The sequence below is a fragment of the Plectropomus leopardus genome, chromosome 13, assembly GCF_026936395.1.
Source record: "Plectropomus leopardus strain MGB_pleo_1.0 chromosome 13, ASM2693639v1, whole genome shotgun sequence".
Classification (NCBI taxonomy): Eukaryota; Metazoa; Chordata; class Actinopteri; order Perciformes; family Serranidae; genus Plectropomus; species Plectropomus leopardus.
In genome coordinates, this window is record NC_142188.1 from 11,141,760 (window position 1) to 11,165,304 (window position 23,545).

The following is a 23,545-nucleotide window of genomic DNA, read 5'->3' on the forward strand; positions in this document are numbered from 1 at the left end:
GAGGGCAGGTTTGACAGAGAAGCTGTCTGAGGGACTCTTTACCTCCATGAGGAGGTTATATGAAGACACTGATGACATTAGTTCAGTAGATCTGATACATTCATGCACTTCTATTCTTACTGCATCAATATGGAGCAAAATAAATTACATGTGCTAAGCATTAAGTGCAACATGCATTATATAGTCAAAAGAAGTGTGCTCTTTAGTTCCCTACGTTTTGGTGTGGAAGCACTTATGTTACAGGTGAAAGGTGGGTGTGCCCCTTTTTTGTGCCTCTCCAGGTGTCACCTTCCTCTCCTCCTCACCATGCAGAGTGACTGAGTGCACCTGATGGTGTACACCTGCGCTCACTCTGCAGATCAGGAGAATGTAAAGACTGAAGAAGCATGTGGCTGTGTGTTGGACAGAGGACTGAGAAAATGATTGTAGTGCACTTAACTTGTTGATAGCTACTCCATTTTGGACAGAGGGTGATTTTTTTGTGTTTACTGATTTTGGATTGTTGCTAAATTTTAGCTCTCTTTCACAGTTTCTGTTTAAACACGTAACTCCAATCGTCTTTTGTTACTTCCCTCATCCCCTGCGCCAAATCGGGGAACGTCACAACTCAACTATTGTGCACAAAGCCCTGACACTGGCTCCATCCAGCACCACTTTTGGCGTGATCTGGAACACAGACTGCGAACCAGACCTTATTGCCCAACCTTGCTAATACTCTTGTGGCTGAATGGGAACAAATCCTTGCAACCAACATTTTGTGGAAAGCCTCCATAGAAAAGTGGAGGCTAATACAGCTTCAGATTAATACCTACGATTTGGAATTCAGGCCACGAAGTGTGCTTTAAAATCCTTATACCACATCAAGTTCACTTGCACTTTCAGACTTACACAAAACGTCATGTTACAAATGTATGGGATATGTCACACTGATGAGTAACAGGTTGATGAATTGATAACAAAAAGGAAAAAGTAGTCAATCTATTAATCAAACGAAAAATCAAGAATCTACAACATAGCCTATTGACTTATGCACCTTGTCAGCGGGAGTAAGCCGTGTCCAGGGTTTGTCTGCCCGCCGGTCATAATCCTTGGCGTCCGTTACCTCCACATACTCGTTAAAACGCAGGATCCTGCGGGCGACGAGCTCTGCCACAGTAGGCCTCACACTCAGCTAGACACACAAACAGAAAGAGGGAGAGAAATTAAATCATAAACATCAAAATTTAAGAATGGTTGTCACAATGTGTCTCTTTATTTTTAAGTAATATCGAAGTCTAACATACTGTACATGTCTTTAACATTATGTTTCATTTTATTATTACAGCCTGTATTGATCACTGAGAGGGTTTCTAATGCAGATGTTGTCTTTGCTCTCAAGAGCTGAAGAGACAGAAAACTTCTCAGCTAAAAGACAAACGTCACTTCCATCTGTGTCCACTAGATGGGCTGCTCTCTCCACACAAAGTCTGTTTCCTGCCTCCTAACATGACTCATGAAGAGCAAAACATATTAGCAGCTAAATATAGACACTATGTTCTTTTCTTTCTGTCTCTCCTGTGTGTGTCTGTGTGTGTGTGTGTGTGTGTGTGTGTGTGTGTGTTTGGTGTTACAGTACCTTTCTTGAGAGTCTCCTTTTAATCTCTTGCTTGGCCTCTTGCTCCTCTGCCTCATTTTTTTCTGCATGCAGGAAGGCAAAAGAGTTATTTCACACCTTCTGTGTCTGCAACCAGCTTCTGCTTCTCTTTATAACAGCAAGTAGTGATTCGACATATTAAAGTGTGTCCATGGCTGTGACACGGTTTGATTGCCTTAACACAAACAATAGCCAAAGGGGAAATTGTGTCCTTTGATTTCTAGAGAGACAGAACGAATCACACAAGTTCAATCTGTAACGCATTCTCTGCTGTGGCGCCTTCATGGATGTATAATATATAAATGTGTGTGAGCAGCTTGTGGGTGACTTGGCCTGGGACGCTGGTAAACTCCTTGACCTTCAGTGGTCCCATCAGGGACTAAAAAAAGGAACCGGTCACCTAACTCTTCTTTCCCATCATCAGAGTAACTGTGTTGAACTACTTTTTTCTTTCTGTTTCACCCTGAAGGAAAAGAAACACAATAAATCTCTGTTGCTTTAGTCCTCTTGTTATACACATCATTGGCTGGCTTTATTTTACCTCTACTATGACCAGACTGTGACCTTATTGTTGCACTCCAGGTCTTCACGGGTCTCCCTGCACGCTAAGACCCGACTCGGGACCCGTACATTTTCGGATCAATGTTTTATTTCAGTCAACTGAGTCTGAGCCCAGTCCATTGACCATTTGTCCATTATGGCCTGGGTTTCTCATTTTGGACCTGTGAAGACCTTTATTACACTTTAAACAATGACACTTAAAAGTATCACCACCTCCAGATGCATGCCATGCACTGAAGTTGCAAACCAACTGGTTGCAGTCCCTTGGTGCAAAAGTAAACACATCCTCACATGCCCCTCAACACTATTTTTATCAGTAGATCAGTATCACTACAGCAGTTAGTTGTGAAGACGAAAGTTCATCCCGACAGTTTCACAGCTGTTGTATATGTAATGTGTTGAGTTACACTCTAAAGGAACTGACAGTGTCTAGTTATGATTAAACTGCAGTCACAAACTAAATCAGAAAAAAAGTTTTCAGATAACTTCAACTTCTTTTGTACTCATGTTTCACTGTCAAGTTATGTAACAATCTAATAGTATCACAGCTGTTGTGGACATAACACTTATGTATTCAAAGATTTCTGTGTTAGAGTTTGAATTTGGTGACTGCAGTCTATTTTCTACTAATTTTCCACTTTGCATAAAGCATATTTACTCAGTCTTTAGTAGCAGAAAAAGCTGTTTGAGCTGGTTCAGTTAGGCAATGGGCAAACCAACTAATACCCAAAGCTTAAATGCTTCTTTTAGGTCTCTGAGATGCAAAGTTGGCACAAAAACGAGTCAGCCAACTCTCCAGCAGAGAGAACAAAGCTGCTTGGTAGCATTACACACCAATTTCACTGACAGTCTATTTAATATTGATCAGGACTACTGTGTGTATTGTGCACAATGCAGCTCAACTAACTGACCTGAACCAACTAAACTTTCATAAATGTGATTTACTGTGACCAAAGTAAGGAGAGAAAATACAGTAAGAGTCTATAAACCCAATTTCCAGGCAGTCTGCAAAATAACACAGACCTTGGTGTGTCTGACCACATCAGCTCGGTTTAGGAGACACACAGCTCCTAATAGACAGTAACTCATAATTTAGACAGACATATCTGCCTAATTTATCTGATTAATGAGACACAAGGTTGTATCTGGCAATATGTTGCTGTTATAGCCATAACAGAACCTGTTGTAACCTGGAGGATCTATTTTCTTTCTCAAATATGGAACATTGTATTAGACAGACACATGATTTAACTGTTGCATTTTTTGGACCTTCTCTCTGTGCAAAGAATAAAAATGGACATGAAAACAGCTTCAAAGAGAATTAAATCAGAGTTGGTAAGAACATTTTATGAGTCACTTATCCAAAAGATTCAATTAACCATGTTCCTACTTTTATCAGCTGTAATTCCTAAACAGTGCTTCTGTTGTAAAAATATGGATCTTTCGAAACCTGTAGTGGTACTGCAGCAACGGCGTTTTTTTTTGTTGTTGTTGTTGTTGCTGTTGTTTTTTTTAGCTAATTCTACACCGGGATATTGTTTACTGATTTCAAGCTTGAGAGATAAGACCTAGGCTGTGTTTGGCAAGCTCTAAAATGTCCAGTGTGTAGGATTTAAGGAGTATATAGGCAGGAATGGAATATAATAAGTATGTTTTCTTTAGTGTATAATCACCTTAAAATAAGAATCTTCATGTTTTCTTCTACTTCTACTTCTGGACAATGAGGGAACAAAAAAGGAATCCTAACTGAGAGTTTGCACTTGGCACATGGGCGATGTTTAAAAAAAAAATAATTTTTTTTTTAATAAAAAAAAAAAAAATTGAATATTACTAAAAACATGCATTACATCACCGCTCAGATCAGTAGTGCATTTCAGAAACTTACGTTTGAGGATGTTTCTCTGCTCCAGCTCCTCTGTGGTGGGTCTTTGGCTCAGTCGCCTGAGAATAAATATATGTGTTCACATACTTTCTACAAGCAGACAACAAAAACTAATTCAAACATTACATCTACAAAAAAAACCAAAACAATCATCACAGTAACATTTGTAAAAAAAAAACCAAACTTTTATTAAATCTAGTCTTTCTGCCTCATTAGATAGAAAAGACCAAACTAAACTTCAGCACAGATTTGACTGTGCATCATTTGTTCGAGTACACCGCCCACAGCTACGCCAAAAAAACAATTAACACTCTCTGTTATTACCCCTCAGCTCAGCCAAATCTACCAGCGAATTTGACACCTAACTACATTTTCACAGCACGCTGAGTGTGTGTGTACCTGACTAGTTTGCAGCCTATCTGCTGGCGGAGCTCGTGTCTCTCTGTCTCGGAGCTCCGCGGCAGAATGTTTTTCTCCTCCAGCTCTCTCTTGCTGGGTCGGTTGCCCAGCTTGATGTTCAGGGTGTCTCGTCGGCGGATCTTAATGGCCAAAGCACCTGGAAGGCAGACACAGATAGTTACAGGCTTTTTAGGGCCTTGAAACAACCTGCATGGACAATTGAGATGCCAACACAGTAACAGTGACTTGTTGACATTAAGGCTGTGTAATTGAAAGAATCTGCGATACATATCACAATACAGATGTTATGATTCAAGGTATTGCGCTACAGTAAGAAAGACAATATATTGGGATTTTTTAAGTCAAAGGAGGTAGCTGTCCACCCTTTAGGACTCTTCCTGTTCAACAGTCCACTGTTCTTGATGTTTAAGTTGTGATATATTGTTTTGTTACTAAGGTAGCAGATTGTCAGCACTTTCCTTAATTCATCTGAAAAATGAACAATCAATTAATCAATAAATCGTTATTTGAAAAAAAAAACGTTGCTTATTTCAAACAATACCAAATGAGTTTTTTCCTCATGCAAAGCTCACGGCAACATATTGCATATATATTTTGACAATATTTCACAGCCTATCGATAAAGCGATTAAATTTCACTTGTTTTATTATATTCTTAACGTCTGATAAATCACTATTTAAACTATTATGTAGCATTTGAGGGTTCTGACACAACACAAAATGAACCACTGCCTCAAAACTTTAAATGTAAATTATGAATCAAAAATTGATAAAATAGAGGAGGAAAACATCCATCGCTCCCCACTGACTTTGTTCTGCATGAAGGTCCCTCCTTTACATTTACATTTGTTATCAAAAAACAGAAAAATCTCTAAAATACCTTATTATGGGATACACTACCAACAGTGTATAAAAGAAAGTAGAAAGTACAAAGAAAGTTTAAGCTGCCGAACCAAAAAAAAAAAAAGAGCTTTGATCAGCTGAACTTTTGAAGAGTTATGCGATGCAATAACACCTCTTGTAGCACGTGCTGCATCATGCCAGAGGGAGCCAGTTTCTACTGACAAGTGCATCGCCATAGCTATTTAAAAACTTATTACCTGTGCAGACTGACTGTTGTACAACATGTGACCTATGAAAGCGAAGAGCTGCTGATTAAAACTTTATACTCATAAAAGCGTAAAAACTTTTCTGTGATAAATGGGAGGGTTTTTTTAACTGATTTGTTTCAATTTGCACAGTTTGAGGTTTAATGGAAACCCTCCAAATGATCACTTGTTTTCTCATTTTCGAATGCTAAACTAAGTAATACTTAGAACTCTGTCAGCCTGACTTATACAACAAACTGCAGGTGTACATGACTATGACTTGTTAAAATGTACAATTGATGTGAAATTACAGGAGGAACCTAAGTAACTAGAGACTCAGTGAACTGTAAAGAGCATGTATAACTGTGAAATGTAAATAAAAATCTAGACCTAAGGGGTTTGCTAAGAAGCAGGTTTGATGGAGCTGGGCTTTCTTTACATTAGCTGGTGTCACACAACTCAGTGTTTTCCACTTTTCCTTGTCTTCCCCTGCTCCCCCTCCCCTCTCTCTGTTTGTGTGTGTGTGTGTGTGTGTGTGTGTGTGTGTGTGTGTGTGTGTGTGTGTGTGTGTGTGTGTGTGTGTGTGTGTGTGTGTGTTTCTGGAGGGCACAGCTACTGCAATCAAGCACCTGGCAAAAACTTCACACCTGCAGCTCATTTCCTGCTCATCAGCCTCTGTATAAGAACCCAAGCTTCACTTCCACTCTTTGCTCTTTGCTCTTTGCTTTGGTAGCTATTGTTTGCCACTCCAAACTTTTTCTAGCTTGAGTGTTCTCAATTAGATTTTGAAACATGACTTTTTCATCAACTCCTTGTGTCTGCACTCACCAACAACTAGATAGAAAGATTAGAAAGGACTCAGTCAGAAAAAACTGCTCTGCCTGCTCAGCCCTCTTACATTTCGCCTCAGCTTTCCTGTCCACGGTCTCCATCAACTCCACTTTGACCAATCTGTCTTCTGCCAGTAACCAGCCCAACTATTAAACTCGCTGAACTTTTATTCTGCCTTTGCATCTGCTTCTGGGTTCCAAATATTACAACAAATCATTACAAGCTGGCTCAACAAACCCTAAAACCCAGTCAGAGATTACTGCTCCCATAAAAGGCATTTGGTGCATCATTTGACTCTACAACTGCACAAAATTGACAGATTGCACGTCTGAAAATATTTAAGTGTTGTTGGCAAGAGAGGAATGCTGGCTGAACGTAACTAATTGTGTAAATTTGTAAGTGAATATATTTATTTTATCAATCACTGCACTTTCAAAGCGGAGCATTTATTTCTAATTCGACAGCTGCACATTCGGCAGCTAATAAACTTGAAACTTGACGCAGCTGATTAAAACTTTATACTCAAAAACAAAATTTAGTTCTGAGACTGCCCCAGAACAACCTTGCAATTAAAACAATATTCCTGCTCAGATTTTCTGCATCTCTGAAATAAAACATAACATGATCCATACAGTTTGTTGTGCTGTCATTCCATGGCTTCATTCATTGGCATTACAAATGCAATGTACCTGCAGCTCAGTAAATTAGCATATACAGTATAAAGTATTCCCTCAGCTGAGAATCTGAATCAGTCACAGACTGACTATTGAGTTATTGAGTGATACATTTGATAAAAGGCACTTTCAGTCTCTGATCTGCAGCATGAATGGTGATCGAGCCAGGTTAACAGAATGCCGCCTTTGTAACACAGAAAACCAGCTATAGGCTCAACATACCTCATTAAACCATTAATCTTACTTTGCAGTACACCCCTCCTCTTTTTCCTTTCACTTTTCAGCCAGCGTTTACAAAATAAATGCCAAATTCTAATGAAATGCTTCATGCAATCTACCCACACATCAAGTCACAGGTGATGATGTGTAGCCATGAGCAGCTTTTCTGAAATGTTCGTCCTGCAGGTATTGAGTGATGTGTTACAAAACTAATGCCATACTGGTTGTGTACTCGTCATCCTCCTCTTCCTCCTCATCGCGGTACAGGATTGGTCCGTCGGAGTCAGAGTCACTTGTTTGACTGTCTCTCGGCCGGTCGGGGATCACCGTCACCTCGGCGTGCTCCGTGTTCACACTGAGGCCGTGTGACCTCTCAGCTTGGCCGTCTGCTGACCTGCAGAAAAAGCAACAAGACAGTCATGTGTTAAATCCTAACACTTCACACTGGCTACCTGTCACTCAGAGAACTGATTTCACTATTGTGCTGCCTGTGTATAAATATCTGTGGTTCAGCACCCAAATATAACTTATCTCTGACATGCTTGTGACATATAAACCTTCTAGGAGCCTCAGGACATCTGGGGCCGGCCTAGTGGCCGTCCAAAGAATTAGAAAAAAACATCAAGAGGCAGATTTTTGTTATCATGCAGCACAAAACTGAAACAACCTCCCAGATAATGTTAGACGAGCCCAGACTCTGACCACTGTTAAGTCAAAGATAAAATGTTCCTTTTTTACACTGTCACCGATAGTGACTGCAAACTTATTTTTAAATTTGATTTTAAATAATTTAAAACAATTTTTAATGGTGATTTTTTAAAACTGTTAATCATTCAGTAATCAATATCACCTATTATATCTTTTCCTTTTAATCTTTCATTGTAAATCTTTTTTATTATGTTTTCTACTTTATTGCTCTGCAAAGCATGTTGAATTGCCCTGTTGTATGAAATGTGCTATACAAATGTCTTGCCTAACCCTAAGACCTGGAAGGCTGTGCCCACCAAATGCTAATGTTTGACATTAATGCACACAATGAATTAAACTGTGACTAAGTGAAGCTACTGTGTACACCTGATGATTGAACTCTGTACGTTTAAGAAACCATGTGTAGAGAAGACAAACATAAAGAATGTTTCACCAGCTCTCATGTCCTTAATACATTTTTACCTCGGGCTGTTCTCCACAGCAGACTCTGCTTGTCCGCTCTTCTTTTCCTCTTCTCCTCCATCCCCTCCCGTCCTCTCTGTCTGTTCCTCTGTGAAGGAAGTGTCCTCTGTAGACGTGTTGATATGGGGAGACTGGACAGCGGGTTCAGTACCCTTGTGGGTATCCTCGCCCGTAGCAGAGGCACTGGGATCAGATTTAGGCTCTAAAGCAGGTTTAGAAGCAGCCTGAGCTCCCTCTGTCTCACTGCCTGAGGCTTTAAAAGAGGCATCTGAGGAAAGGGACGAGGATTTTAACTCCCTGGGCTGGCTAGGAGTCTCTGCGGGGGTATTTTGGGGTATAGAGGAAGAGGAGGGAGTGTTTGATTTGCGGTTGGTCCTTGCATCTGTCCCCTCGGACTGTGCTGTGGAGTCCCTAGACGCACGAGAGCGAGGGGTGGAGGTGGAGGCGGAGGCGGGAGTGGGTTTTGATGTGAGTCCTGTCTTCTTTGGATGGGAGGATTTGGCTGAAGAGAAGCAGGAGTAAGAGAAAGAGAGAAGGGAAAAATTAGACTTTTTCTTTCTACCAGGTGCTCCAGTTTCCTCCCACAGAGGATATGCAGGTTACATAAACAAAAACTCTCTTTGTCTATCGGTGTGAACCGGTTTCTATCTTTACACACTCTGTCCTATGCTAGTATTTACTTTAAAGCCTAACTCTGATCACATTATGGGATCTTTTTGTGCAGTCAAACGTGTTTTATAAATGTGTTGTTTGTCTTTATGTTTTTAAAAAGAAAGAAAAAAGGTAATTGGGGAAATATTAGAAATTATCCCTTTTCTTTCAGCAAGGCATGCACATATTGTTAAAATTAGTATTGAGGAGAAAAAAGACACAAACATCTAATCATGAAACCAAAAATAAAAATAAATAAAATATATAAGTTCCTCTTTTGGTTTCTGATATTTACTTTTAAGCAGAAACTCACCTTTTTCTTCTCTTTTACTTCCCTAATCTAGTGGGTTTTGTACTTTTTACATTTTTTCTCCTGTATTGACGTGTCTTTTTTACTATGTATGGTTTTTATCTTGCACTCTTATATTTTATTGCTACTGCGGGAAAACCAGTTGCCCCTAAGGAATAACTAAACCTCTTGAATCTTGAATCACAGGACGAGTGATTCACAAAGCAACTATGTAGAGCTCTGCAGTATGTGAGCAGAAAAACACTAACTGTAAGTTCAGTATGTAAAGTAAAGCTCCAACTATGAATGTTTTTATTACTTTAAGGTATAATATGGACATACTATGGACTAAGGCAGGATTTTGATACAAAACAACACAGACTCATACCAAAGTAATCTCTCTCAACTATCACTTATGACACACTAGAAGTGAGTGGTGGTGTATATGCAGAGCCATTTGCCTGTATTTTCTTTCTTTTTTTTTCTTATTTTGCTGTTTTTGGGACATTCCTAGTTTTATAAACTTTGTTAAAAAAGTAGCCACCAGGTTTCAGACCATAAGCAGCATGCATCCAAGAGCAAGTTCCAAAATTAGTGGACAAAGTGTGGTTAAAAGTTGTGAATATAGCAAGGCCAAATGCCAAGCAGGGGTTGTCTTTCACTTTCACTTTGCTGGTGATACTGTTTACGGACAGTAACTGACAATTCCTGCACAGTGCACAGTATATGTTTAATCTATTGTCATAAATTACCTTTCGAATGAATCATTTGATTGTTTACGCTATAAAATGCCAGGAATGTATAAACATTTGTGTGTATAAATGACATGCACATTCACAATTGTCTGTCAGTGATTCTAATCATTTCCCCCTCATCTATGGTACATATAGATTCCAAAAAATCCTCTGGTTAAAAGCAGTAAAAGATTACTCTCTTGCAACATGCTGGCAGCCATAATATTTTGGTACTTGAATAACCAATTCTTGTCGTATTATTAAAACTGCCACAAATATAGAAGATATAATACCAGATTAGGTATTAGTGACTGAAGTGGTTTTGAATGTCTGTGGAGTGTCTTTGTGTGCTGCTGAAAGCTGCCTGAGGAAAGGAATGCCTTTGAAATGTTTTTAAACAGTAATGAAACAACTTTTGTTCCCACTTCCCCAATAACTCAAAATGTAACACACACAGAGGCCCTCAGAAAAGATTTCATAAACATCACATGCAGTGTCATGGATCTAGAATCTGTGCTGCTTGGTTTCATCATGCTGTAAGTACATACACAGACACACATACACACACACACACACACAGAGGATGCAGGGATGCAGGGTGATGATCATGCCCTCGCATCATGCCATCAATAAAAAACCATGTGAGCTTGTCGGAGCCCAATTTATGAGGGCCATGCTACACTGACCTCTGTCAGACTCATGTGCTCTCATTCACACACACACACACACACACACACACACTCACAGAGAGTTGTACTGGGTGCTCACACGGCTGAAAAAAATACAATTTCACTTCTGCTTTCTCAGAAACAGAAACAATATACTTCAACCACTTGAAATCTCATCTACTTGGTCACTATCAAGAGGGAATTCACATGACTCTATGGTTTACAGGTGCAGACGGTTTTATAGTCATCCTGATCAAACAGTGACACGAGCACATTTCCATGCAGGGATTCACGCAGGCAAGAACACCGACAGGCAAACTGGCTTCAGTCCAAACTAACCAAACTTACCAATCCCGCGACTAGTGTTGTTAGTGCTCCGCGGGTTAGATTTAGCTTGAGCGGATGAGCCTGTCTTGCCTGTGGTTTTAGCAGTCTTTTTAGTCCCCGAGGCGCCGTCTTTGTGCTTGGTTGTGGCTGCAGTGCCACCCGCAGGTTTGGAAGAGGCGGGCAGAGTGGCGCTTTGCTGTTTTTTACCTTGAACGTCTCGAGGCCGCACCTGCTTTGCCCGTGCGAGGGGTTTAGTATCAGACCTCTCTGAGCAGATCATTGGAAGCAGGAAGGTGTTAAGAGGTTAAAAATAGAAACTGGAAGTAAGATACTAGATGCTCAACATGCAGAGAAATCAAGAAAGAGATAATGACAGATAAGAAGTGAGTTGGGCAGAGCTGATGATGATGAAAGAAGATGTTTGATCTGTCTTGGGGCATCAACATGAATAATGTATAAAGCTCGGGATATGACAGTTAAAATCCGCCCATTAATCTTCCCCATCCTCCACTGTGAAGGCATGTGTGTCCTGTTACTGTGTTTGCAGTGTTTGTTGCCTGAGCCTACCTGATTATTGACAAATGCACAAACAAATGGCTCTGAGTTCAATGCTAACAGGGTTGAGATGAGAACAGCACAACACTTAAGCGGCATCAGACAGAAGAACAGTGGCCTGTCTCCTGAGGGAGAGGGAGGCATTAGGAGATGGCTACAGCTCCGTTCAGACTGTGAACGTCTGCTGCAGGCTCATATGATGGGAATATCTATTTGAACACATTAGACCCTGACAGAGATCCCACAGAGGATTTAATGTCAGCCAGGAAACTGCTGCCAAACAAATGCATCCCACAAACGAGAGGAAAAAGACTTCTGAGAAACCAACATCTAAAAAAAGCTGCATACAACATGATCTTTGCCATCTACTGAACATATCATTACCAGCCTGGATACAGAATATCTCCATGTTCCAGAAAATATTTTTAAATTTGGAGCAAATAATATTTGTATGCTTGAGGCGTTAAATATTTTCATGATCATTTATGATGCAGAGAAAGAGCCTCTTTGTAACTGTTTTCTCTCATCTTTTTTCTTTTATTTTGCCCTCCAACTATCTTTTTTCCTCATTTTTTCCTTCTCTGTGTAGGTGTGACAATTTATTCAATCCACAAATACTGTATCAATATCATAGTGGTGCCTTTCACATTGTATAATTTATGCCAAAACCAAAGTGTTGTCCCTGGGGATAATTGTGCTTGTATGCACACATAAAAATATCCAATTCTACTTCTGAAAATGGAAATGTTTATCACATTCAAGAACAAAATGAATTTTATAACATACCAGTAAGAAACTATTGTCCAAAGTCTAAAGCCTAATCTAGTTCAGAAATCCAAATGTTAAGTACTGATTAGCTTTAGATCACGTAAATTCATCACCCTAACTCATCCGGAGGTTACCTGTTTTGTCCTCGCTGCTGGCGGGCCCGGTGGCCTGCTCCTCCTGCACCGTTTCTGGAGACTCAATGTCCACTTTGACCTCTTCTGATGTCACGCTAGAAGTGGCGTGGCCATTCAGATTTTCACTGCTGATCGTTTCATCTAGAGGAGAAAAAACAGTTAACAGTGTAACTGAAATCCTTTGGAAACGCTTTCCACTGACATTCAGCAGCTCGAAAGTAGAGTTCTGACTTCTGCTTTTAAAGGCAACAAGTAATTGTAATTACATTTGATAAAGCTGAACTTAAAGTGTAAAGGACAGTGAAAAGGTATATACTTAATAAAAAATTGCTGATTCTTCACACAAACAATCACAAAGTTTCTCTCATGCCTTCATGGCGAACCCTGAATCTAAAAAAGGTGACGTTTCTTCATGAATTGACATAATCAGGGTCCATGTTTAACAACAGCAAAACTACATCAAAACATTTATATACAAACTCTCACTCAACTCATGCAGTATAATCCAAGTCAAAGTTTTGTTGATGAAGTATTCCTTTAAGTGAGCAGTTATGATGTTAGATTTCACACATGTAACTGAATGTTTGGAGCAGTGAAGACAGCTCCGTCATGGGCAAATCGAGGCCATTTTTAATGATCAATGATCAATGACAGCATCATTTTTTCTGTTTTTTATCTCAAAAACTTATTATATTAATGTCTGAGATTTTGCATTTTACAAAGTTAGCTCAGTGGCGAGGAAATTTGTTCTCCTAAAGTTTCTTGTTGTTTGATCTTTTTATATATTCTATTTTATTGTTTTATTGTTTAAAATCTCCTCAGTTTCATTGTGTAATCATGTCTTGTATAATAACAACAAAGCTGAACTATGAACCTCGAACTTTGGATATTTGAAATAAATGAATGAAAGGAGAAACATGTGAATGAATGATGAGACAAACCTTGGTCAGGGATGAGAACTCCTTTCTTGATGAGCTCCTCCCTCGTTTGTCTGGTGGAGATTTTTCTCTCCAGAACTGAAGAAGGAACAAGATAGCAGTCAGTGAGTGATTCAGCAGGAGAGTTGTATTTGGTTTAAATGTATCTTGTCTTCAAGCAAAAACTCTCTATTCACACAGAATTCTACAAATGCATTGCTCAACAGCGTCTTTCCCCTTCTTATTGCTAAATCAGCACCGCACATGACAGCACCACACATCGAGTCCCAGATGAGGAACTGAGATGATTCTGTCGTGCTGCTGCAAAATAACTGCTGTTTTTGTCTGAAAACAGCAATCTGCAAAGAATGAATCTGCCTTGTTCACAGGAAGAGCTGACAGAGAATAAGCATGCTCAGAGCTGATCTCACAATTACAGCTGAAACGATTAGTTAATCAATCATCAAACAAATAGTCTTTAACAATTTAAGCAATACAAAATGTCAAAAAAAAAAAAACGTCTTTAGTGTAACACTTGACCGCTTTTCTTTGAGATACATGACAATAAACCATGTATCTTTATGTTTTGGACAGATGGTTGGATAAAACAAGAAATTTAAAGACACCATTTGGGCTTTGGGAAACAATAATGGGCATTTTCACTATTTCATGACATTTTGCCAGATAATAATCACAAGATGCAGTCCAAAACACAAAGCTTAGATTGGTTTTGTGCACTCCATAAATAAAACAACAATAACCAAACAATGGCAAATGCTCCATAACAATGTTGCATTTGGATTTCAATGTTTATGTTTGTTTTAACTTACGAATGCGTGGTTTAAATCAATAGGTTCAAACATTTTAACATGTACACAACGAACAAAGGATGCACCTGGCAGCCAGGACGAGTAAGAGTCTCTGCTTTTTGTATTTACTTCTGTCCCTTTTTGTTTCCGAGCCAACACTTCAGGAATAAATCAGTGAGAGCTCCTTTTAAAGCTCCACTGGGAGCAACTGCTCTCCTGTCCACACTAAATGTTCAGAACAAATCCAAAAATGCAAGCCGTGATGTCCTATGGACACTTGATTACAGTTTATACAACGTCATTAAAACACGCACACACACACAAGGTGTCCCACCTTTGGACAGATCCTGGAACTTGTCGCTGGTCTTCTTCTTCCTCCATTTCCATGGTTTGAACAGTTTTCCCAGTGACGACAGCTTGCCTCGCTGCTGCCGTGATGCAGGGGCATTCTGGGTATTGGTGGCGCTGTCCACCACCACGTCGCAGCTGGCCAGTGATGATGATTTCTCCAACCCATCAACTAGAAAGACACACACACACACACAGGAATACAAAACATTAAATATCAGATAAGCATTATGATAAAAACTCATTCACACACTGCAGATCTCTTTATGCAGCATAAGAAGCTTCTTTTCTTCTGATAGAGATAATTCACGTCTATATCCTCTCATATCAACAGCTAATGCTGGACTTAAAGGGCAAGTTTGGTATTTTTCAACCAGAACATCTGATAGTTTTCTGTCTAAGTGACAAATGGGAACAACAATATTTAAAATTGATCCAGTGCTGAGCAGAAGTCCTGTAGCTTACAGCAGCAAACAGGCAGACATGTCACCACCTGGGACTTTGCAACTTTTTGCTTTTTTTGCCACTGACAGGCTCAGATTGCTATTTTAAGTGTCCGACAACATTATGGAAAGGCTCCCTACAGAGATAGACCTTTTTGTTCAAGAGCAAGATCCTTTTTGGTTTAACCAGAAAGGCAACAAATTTCCCATCAACAAACCAAACAGACTCCATTTAAATAAAGATATATATGGCATATTTGCGCATATAAAGTCAGCGTACGTCCTCATTAAGTACATTAAGTTGTTTTGGGGTTGTTGGTTTTTTGGTTTTTTTTCAACCAAACCAGAGTCGGTAATTGTTGAAATAGCGGAAAGGCAAAACAAGACGGCTTTTGTGAGTTACATTTTTATCTGTCAGCTTAGAATGAAGTGTGTTTTACGATGGTTAAATGGCTCTTTATTTAAATGGAGTTTGGTGGGATTGGCGATTTTGGAGCTGTTTTTTGATTTAACAAAACAGACATTACTCTTTAACAAAAACGTCCATGTCCGTAGGGATCGTTTCCATAATATTGTCAGGGCTTTCAAAGTTGTTGTTTTCATTAGTCCCCTTGGACACAAACACATGAAAAAATAGGGTCCAGGGTGAGAAACAGCAAAACTTAACCCTTTAAATGTGTTCTGGAGCAGTGTGTCCAGATTCATTTCAAGCAAACAAAGCCCCCTTTTCACTTGTTCATACTGCAAAAACACTGACTAGTTTCATTATTACCCCTGTTGTTACATGACATTCGGGAAAAAATCACAGGGTAACTCATGATACACACAATTCAAGATATTTAACAAGATAGGACGCAATAAGAAAACAACAATTTCTGCTACATAAAAATCCTAACTTAAATGAAATACTGGAAATATTTATCTCTAAATTCCCCTAAAAATGACTTCTAATTAAAAATAAATCAAATAAAATAATTAAATATAATAATTAAATAATAAAAATAATTAGTGAGGACTCTTCTTTGGTTGAACTGCTTAGTACTCAGAGATGTATGGACTCAGTATGTGCTTTGTTTTTGAGGATTAAGGAAAGTTAAAGCTGAAAATGCAGACTGGGAACTATTGTCATAGAACACACTGCTGTAAATTGCTGCATCAGTCACTTGTTGCACTCAGCTTTCAATGGCTAGAAGAAGAAGAATATTATTTCTATCCCTGCCTGTGCAGAATTTGCAGTATGAGTGTGTGTCTCTTGGCTAGATCCCTGTCCTTCTACAGCTCCTCCTCTTCCTGTTGAAAGATTAGAAGTCCTGTGAACCCTCTGGAAGACTGCAGACAGTGTGCGGATGATGTGTGTGTGTGTGTGTGTGTGTGTGTGTGTGTTTGTGTGCTTGTGTGCATGTGTGTGCACACTATGCCGGAACCTTACAGAGGAAAGAGAGGTGGTGTGTGATTCCTCAGATTCAACCAAAGGAAGGTTTTTGTTTTTTCAGCCACAGAACCGCCGCTGCTGAATCGCTCATGCCTCCTGACTGTTGAGTGCCCAGCAGGGATCTAACGTTTATAATCTCTGCATGAAACCTTAAGCAATTTCTTCCTAAATATAATAATATGTGCACGGAAACTACAAAAAAATAATTCCCTTAAAGTTTTTGTAGCAGCGAGGAACTGAAGTTTGAGTCTGTGGCTGCTCTGGTAAGTTAGGGAGCTTTAACAGCAGGTTGACAGCTGTATTTTAGTTTTTATTTTAGTTTACATGTGCCCTGAATTAAGTCCCTAAAATTAAATTTGTTAAAGGAGTACTCCAGTAATTTAGTATTACTCTCATATAACATTGTTTGACTACAGCAGATATTGTCTTTTTATTCCACAAATCATTTTTGTTTGTCAAAAAACCTGGCTCGTGCCTCCATTACCCACCATGCAACTCAACCATGGTATGAGATTTGCATGTTATGCTGTGACTTAATATGTGTGATATGGCTTCTGATGATGTAAGATGTGACAATCAAATAACGCCAAAACTTCACAGAGACCAGCCGACCTCAGCTACCTCTCAATACTGACAGGAAACATTATAATGGCTGGCAGGAAGGCAACAGTCCAGTGTTTTCATAATTCTATTTAAGAGGCTTATTCAGCAACGTAGTCAGCAAAAAACAGCTGAAAACATATCCAGCAAAGTTGGCCAGATGATCCAGATGTTCAGCACATTTATAAGGAGTTAGTAGTTATGTAGCCATTTGCCTAAGAGAAAACCTGTGTGTGAAAGATTAAAGAAAAGAAGAAATGCAATTCCAGGAAATGAAAAACATAATTTTAAACCCATGTGTAATATATTTTATTTCCACTGGGTACATCTAATGGAGCTTTACTGTATCTTGGCCTTTAGCTTAATTAAAAACAATCAATACTGTGTTGATTGGCTGCCTCTGTAACAGTTTATGTTGCTGTTGGCCATCTGCTGCTCAATACACTTCACTGATGGACATGAGGTAATATGAGGAGAATAAATTGCTACTTATGACTGCTGCATGGTGATGGCATATCAAGGTATTGATTAGGATTAGGCTAAAGCAGGGGTCTCAAACATATGGGCCAGAACTGGACCGCAAAGGGGTCCAATCTGGCCTACTGGGTGTCCTTATATTGATGCACTAGTGAAGGTTCAGAGGTGCCAGGTTTCAGGAGCAAGTTACACTGTTTGCTCAAGGCAGTAATGACGCATTGTTATTCTGCCTCACTGTTTTTTATGAAAGGTACAGTTGCTGAATGTAGGGACAGAGATGTCGCACCTATGAGAAAGCAACAGAAATAGTAACAGCCCCAAATCAACATCTGTGTAAAAGGGACAGCCAGAAGGACAGGACCGCAATGGTGTGATGTTTTGAAAACGTGTTATGTGTGCTAACCACAAGAGATTTAAAAAGCAGCTAGCAACATTAGCAGCGAACTTGAAGAAGAAGAGCAGCAACTAACAATGTCCTCTGTTGGGGAGAAAATGAGTTCAGGGAGCAAGACAAGCAAGCATGTAACAGACATAGTAAATAACCTGTTTTACTGCTTTACTGTTTAAAAAAAGTGCTGTCTACACATTATATGTCACACTAGAGGCCAACGCTGTTGTACTAAACGTCATGCTGGTGATGCCTTTTTTGCTTCCAGGATGCTGGCATGCTGTCTAAAATCACACGCTGGGGCTGCATGATGCCTTATTTTTTTGGTTCTGTGTAAAAAAGCAAAGGCAGCATCAAGAGGGGACTTTGTAGCAGCCCCATCATGCAGTCTCTGTGTAAAAAGGGTTAGAGAGTTAGACTACTATATGTAAAATGCTGCAGAGGCTATTCCAACCTGGCAAAAATACAACTCTGAAAAAAGCATGAATATTTATGGTGGTCATATCTAAAGAAATTGAGCATTGTGCAAAATATTGTTAAATAGCAGCTTAAGCAACGAAATAATCTATATCAGACTTCCATCTCATACCAACATTGGTGGAACCCTATGGCAAAGGCATTAACAAAATGTTTGATTTGTATTAGCTTTATGAGGCAGCGGACAACTTAACCTGCCTCTTCAATAGCTTCCACTTTAGTCGAGCGTAGTGATGCCAGCATTACTACACAGGAGTGGAAATGTCTGGGAAAATGCACATATAAGGATGAATGGCGAAGTGAGTAGTGGACTGACTGAATGTGGAAAAACTGACATATTGTTGAAATAGCACATATTTTTCCAAAGACACTTCAGGCTGTTCATCATCTGTTTTGTAATGTATGAACACTTTCATAATGTACATCTTTACACTAAAAGAAAGGAAACAGTTAAGGGATGTTGTTATTTTTAGATTATGCAATGAATGTAGTGGTCTGGCCCACCTGAGATGAAATTCAGATTCATGTGGCTCATGAAGTAAAATGAGTTTGACACCCCTGGTTTGAAAGATTTGGTGGTTTGTTGAAGAGTTGTGTCCTAAATTATAAAGTGGGGTTCTAATATGAAAAAGGATAGAATGCAAATGACTGCAGCATGTTTCTTTTGTTAGAGCACGCTTTACAAAAATTACTGCAGGCAATAAAACTATCCAAGTATAATTTCTCTCAATGTTTTTTTTTTGTTTTGTTTTTTTCACCTTATGACCCTGACTGTTGAGAGATGGAGCAAAACAACATACACACAACAGGGCAGCAATTAGAAGCATGAAAACCAAGAGTGAAGACATGGAAAAGTGCAGAGCAGAGCCCAGTACATGCCCTCCCCAGACACCAATTTAATTCTCTCTCTCTCGCACACACATACACACACACACACACACACACTCATTTCCTGTTCCTGTGTTGATATCAAATCGCAACAATAGGTGCATTTCAGCAGCTGCTTTGTGCAGCTAATGATGGGAAAATCAGTAACGGCGATTATCATCACCATTAGTCCAACTATTAAAGCTCTAGTGGGAACCAAATAGGGACAATGAACGGAGTTATTACTTGCAGAGCAGAGAAGTTAGAAAGAGGAGAAAGAAAAGAGAAACGGTGGAGAGGAGCAAAAGACAGATTATTGTTGACTTTAGAGAACAGAGAAAAGAAAACACTAAAAGACTTTAATCAGTCTTTTGAGGATGATGAGTGGTATTTAGAGAGGCTTTTTATTAGAATGCATCATCCATTTTATCCATCTATTTATTATTTTTTATGTTTTATTCCTTGTTATTTATGCATGTTTCTGCCCTCGCCTGGCTTGTTGCTGCCGTGTTTTTACCTGTCAGCTCTGCGCTGTTTATCAACGCTCTTATTTTGAATTCTTATTTTGTTTTATCATTATTGTGTTACACAGAAAAGAAAAAAAACACTTAACGGGAAGATTTGAGACTGATGTGTGTTATGTAGTGATACGGGAAACAGATATTTTCATAAGCTTTCATTCCTGTGACACGCGTGCCATTTACAGTGCATTCCCTTGCAGAAATCTCGAAGAGCATTTTTATTCATTAAAAAATGAGGTGACATTTACTTCAGCTTTTATGTAACATCCTCAGACACATTTTTTAAAAAAAAGATATTCACACCCACAAACAAATAAGTGTTCCAAAAGGGTTCTTCCTGAGAAAGAGTTTTTCAGGGATTGTTGAAAGCATGTATTAAAAGATTCCCTTAATCAATTAATTTTGCTGTTTTCGTAGTTGATTTCTTAACCACCATTTCATGACATACAATAGTACTGAACCAACACTGTGTCATTTGGTTCATGGGTGGAGTCGCTGTTTACATCCTAGTTGAAATTCACTGCATGCTTTGAAATAATAAAGCTTGTAGTTTTAGTGATTTCACAAAATATCCAAAAATGTGATTGTAAGACAGGTTCGGAGAGGGTTCTTGGTGGAACCACAACAGTATAAAATAGTTCTCTGTTGAACCTCTCATAGATGGTTCTTAGATCTTGGTTCTCTGTATAACACTTAATATTGGGCACTAAGTGGAACCCTGTGAGAGTTTTACTTGTAACCTTTATAAAAAGTTTCTACCAGGAACCAAAAGGGTTCTTTAATGGACATAGGCCAAAGAACTCTATATGGTTCTAGTTATAACTTTTATTTCTAGGACTGTGTGTGAATTTTCTGGCTACTTTGACAAAAATGAAGAAAATAGATGAATTATGCACAAAATGAGACTGTCCTCACTAAGAAATCAAGAGCATTAGTCATTTCTGAAAGGGCCCAAAAATGAAATCTGTATTTCTTAAGTTACAAAGTTAGTCTGACAGGAGCAAAGGAGGAAGTCAGGTGACACTGCTATAGAGCGAGGAGGTCATAATGAGGTCGAGCTAGATGGATGGATCAACAAAACATCAGACTCTGACGTAAAAGACCGCACTTTATTTTACACTTACAACTGAAAATCAGCACTTTTTTTTTAAAAGCATGACCACAATCGTTCCCAAACCTCAACCAGGTCTTAACTATTGTAACCATGACAACATTGGTCCTTAAACAAAGTACTTATTTTAACTCAAACCATTAACGTTTTGTGACTCTAACCAGTTATTGGATATGCCTTAACCTAACCAAACCTTAACCACAATGAAACCATTTCCCCCTCCAGGACCTGACATATAAATATAGAAATCAACTGTCTGCAACCAAAGGAAGTGACTACGTGAAACACTATCAGCAAACAGACTGCGAAAGAATACATTATTAACCTCAAAGCCTCAGACGGGAAAACTCATAGTCTACAATGTGTCAAATGAAAATAAATATGTAAACTACACATCCTCACTTATGGGGAAACAAGAAACGATGATTCAGGGCCTTAGGTTATTATTCTGCAAATTAATACAACTGTAAGTATTATGTTTGGGCAAACCTGGCTCAATTATGAAAATTAAAATCCACTAATTTCACAAGAACTGCAAACTTTTGCATTTTTTCCAGAAATCCTGCATTTCAGGCCAGACGTTTCCGTCCAAGAAAAGCAAAGTAACACTGAGTAGAGGTTTTTAATCACACCAATGTGGCTCAAATCCACCTCAGGATAACTCTGGGATGTTATCACAACTGCTGACTCCACTCCGCAATTCCACCCTGGATTTCACACCGAGGCGTTTTATTTTGAAACGGATGACTAGCGATGTCATGCTAGAGGGGTGAGTCAGGATTTGGATATAAAGCAGCTGTGGAAATGAGTGGGATCATCAGAAACACAACTTGAGACAGCAGGCAGTGAAGTCAAGTAATTACACACAGGCTTTGTTTGGCAAAATCAGCTAAATAAATGCAAGAAACTAAATGTAATGTTAAAAATGGCAATGACAAAGCCAGTCTGTTTTTTTTTTTTTTGGATGTTATGGCAGGAACATGTGTTGAGGAGGAGGGGAAAGGGAGAGGCTTCCTTCCTTCGCTGCAAGTCACCGGGGAGGGAAGAACCAGACGTCACAGAGGAAGAGGGATGGAGGGGGCAAAAGAAAAAAGAGACAAAAGAGAGGAGAAGACGGAGAAAGAAGCACAGGGGTGGACACTGAGGTGGGGAAAAGAATATGTGGTAAAGAGGGAGGAAAGAAGAAGAAAATGAGGCAAAAAGAGGTGTTGGATGTGAGCGGAGGGAGGGGCGACACTGGGCATTCGCTGCATTTTTAACACTTGGGTCATTTCTTCCAAGTCTTCCTCCAATGTAGGCCAGTGAAGCACAGCACTGTTAAACTCATGATCCTCACAGGACCAACTGAATCAAGTCAGGAGTTAGAGACCAAAAAGAAATCAAACTGCAGCTTTGTAGTGCTTTAAAACACAGTCATAACTCATTATGGCTCATATCAGTTGAATGTTAATGATCTGACCCTGACAGGATCGCTTCCCTCTAAGTACTGTAGATTCAGCATTTTGAACACAACACAGCATCATAATGCAACGATTAATGCAGTTATGCAGGGCATATACATCATTATTATAGCCTGCAGGTTCCTATGCATGTTGGCTTAAGTGTGCTACATAACAGTGCTGGTTTTACTGTAATTGCTGACAGCGTCATAAAAAACGTCCAGTTTTGTTTGCATCCGGAGTCCTTCGTCCCTTCCTGTGCCTCACCACATTAACGCGTACCCATAAAAAATGTGAACAAATGTGAAATGTTTACTTCCATGGCTTAAGAGGACTACAGATGGCAAAAAAAAGAAGAAAAGACTTGTAAGTGTGGAGGTACAGCACGTTCTCACACCCTCCTGTGCTACTGTAGTGTCAGATTTTATCTTTGAAGGCTTTTTGTGAGGGAAAAAATCTCACCAAGCATCTGCGCTTTTTTTCTTTTTTAGTAGCTTGTACCTTCAGTTATAGGCTTGACTGTTTTTTGACAACTGATGCTGACTTTCTCTAACAAAAGAAGCCAAACAACTCAAATGCAACATGTTAAGTTTTGCCTGAAGAAAAAGCAGCAGTCCAACAACTTTATATACAGCCAGAAATTGGCAAATTTATTTAATATTTGAAGTTTTTATTCTTGAAAACATCAGTGGACAAGAAAAATCATTTGGTTTGTATGACATGACCTTCCTCAGCAGGTGGAGTCATGGATATGACAAACCGGGCAACTTTTTTCGCTGAGGAACAGTGTGTGATTTGTTAAAAAGCTCTAAAAAGCTTAAGTGCGGAGCATTTGTTTTTGTTTTTTAGAAAGCAAAATCATGATTTAAATCAAGAAAAATCCAATAAAAGAAGGAAACAAACAACATTAAGAATTTGGCTGGACATTCAATGGCAACTTTCAACAGTTTTCAAGCTGCATTAAACAGACACATTTCAACATAGGCCGATTGAGGTCTAAATTCTATCCCAATACAAGACACGAGGGGTCAGTGAACGGTTTTATGAATGAAAATAATGTAATTTGGACTGATGCTACTCTCTACCACTGTCATCAAAACACCAGATGAGGGA

General features: G+C 39.2%; 1 protein-coding gene across 4 annotated transcripts in view; it reads right to left on the reverse strand.

Moving 5' to 3' along the window:
* phactr2 (phosphatase and actin regulator 2) overlaps positions 1-23,545 on the reverse strand; it is a 47,962-nt gene that overhangs the window by 6,101 nt on the left and 18,316 nt on the right. For 3 of the 4 annotated variants that reach the window (XM_088086349.1, XM_088086351.1, XM_088086350.1), the window contains exons 2-11: positions 14,664-14,849; positions 13,545-13,619; positions 12,604-12,744; positions 11,168-11,413; positions 8,478-8,979; positions 7,529-7,701; positions 4,476-4,632; positions 4,080-4,135; positions 1,616-1,677; positions 1,034-1,171 (exon numbers count right to left, since the gene is read on the reverse strand). In XM_088086349.1, the coding sequence (XP_087942475.1) occupies positions 1,034-1,171; positions 1,616-1,677; positions 4,080-4,135; positions 4,476-4,632; positions 7,529-7,701; positions 8,478-8,979; positions 11,168-11,413; positions 12,604-12,744; positions 13,545-13,619; positions 14,664-14,849 (1,736 nt within the window). The remainder of the gene's footprint in view (positions 1-1,033; positions 1,172-1,615; positions 1,678-4,079; positions 4,136-4,475; positions 4,633-7,528; positions 7,702-8,477; positions 8,980-11,167; positions 11,414-12,603; positions 12,745-13,544; positions 13,620-14,663; positions 14,850-23,545) is intronic. The other variant, XM_042501718.2, reaches the window with a different exon arrangement.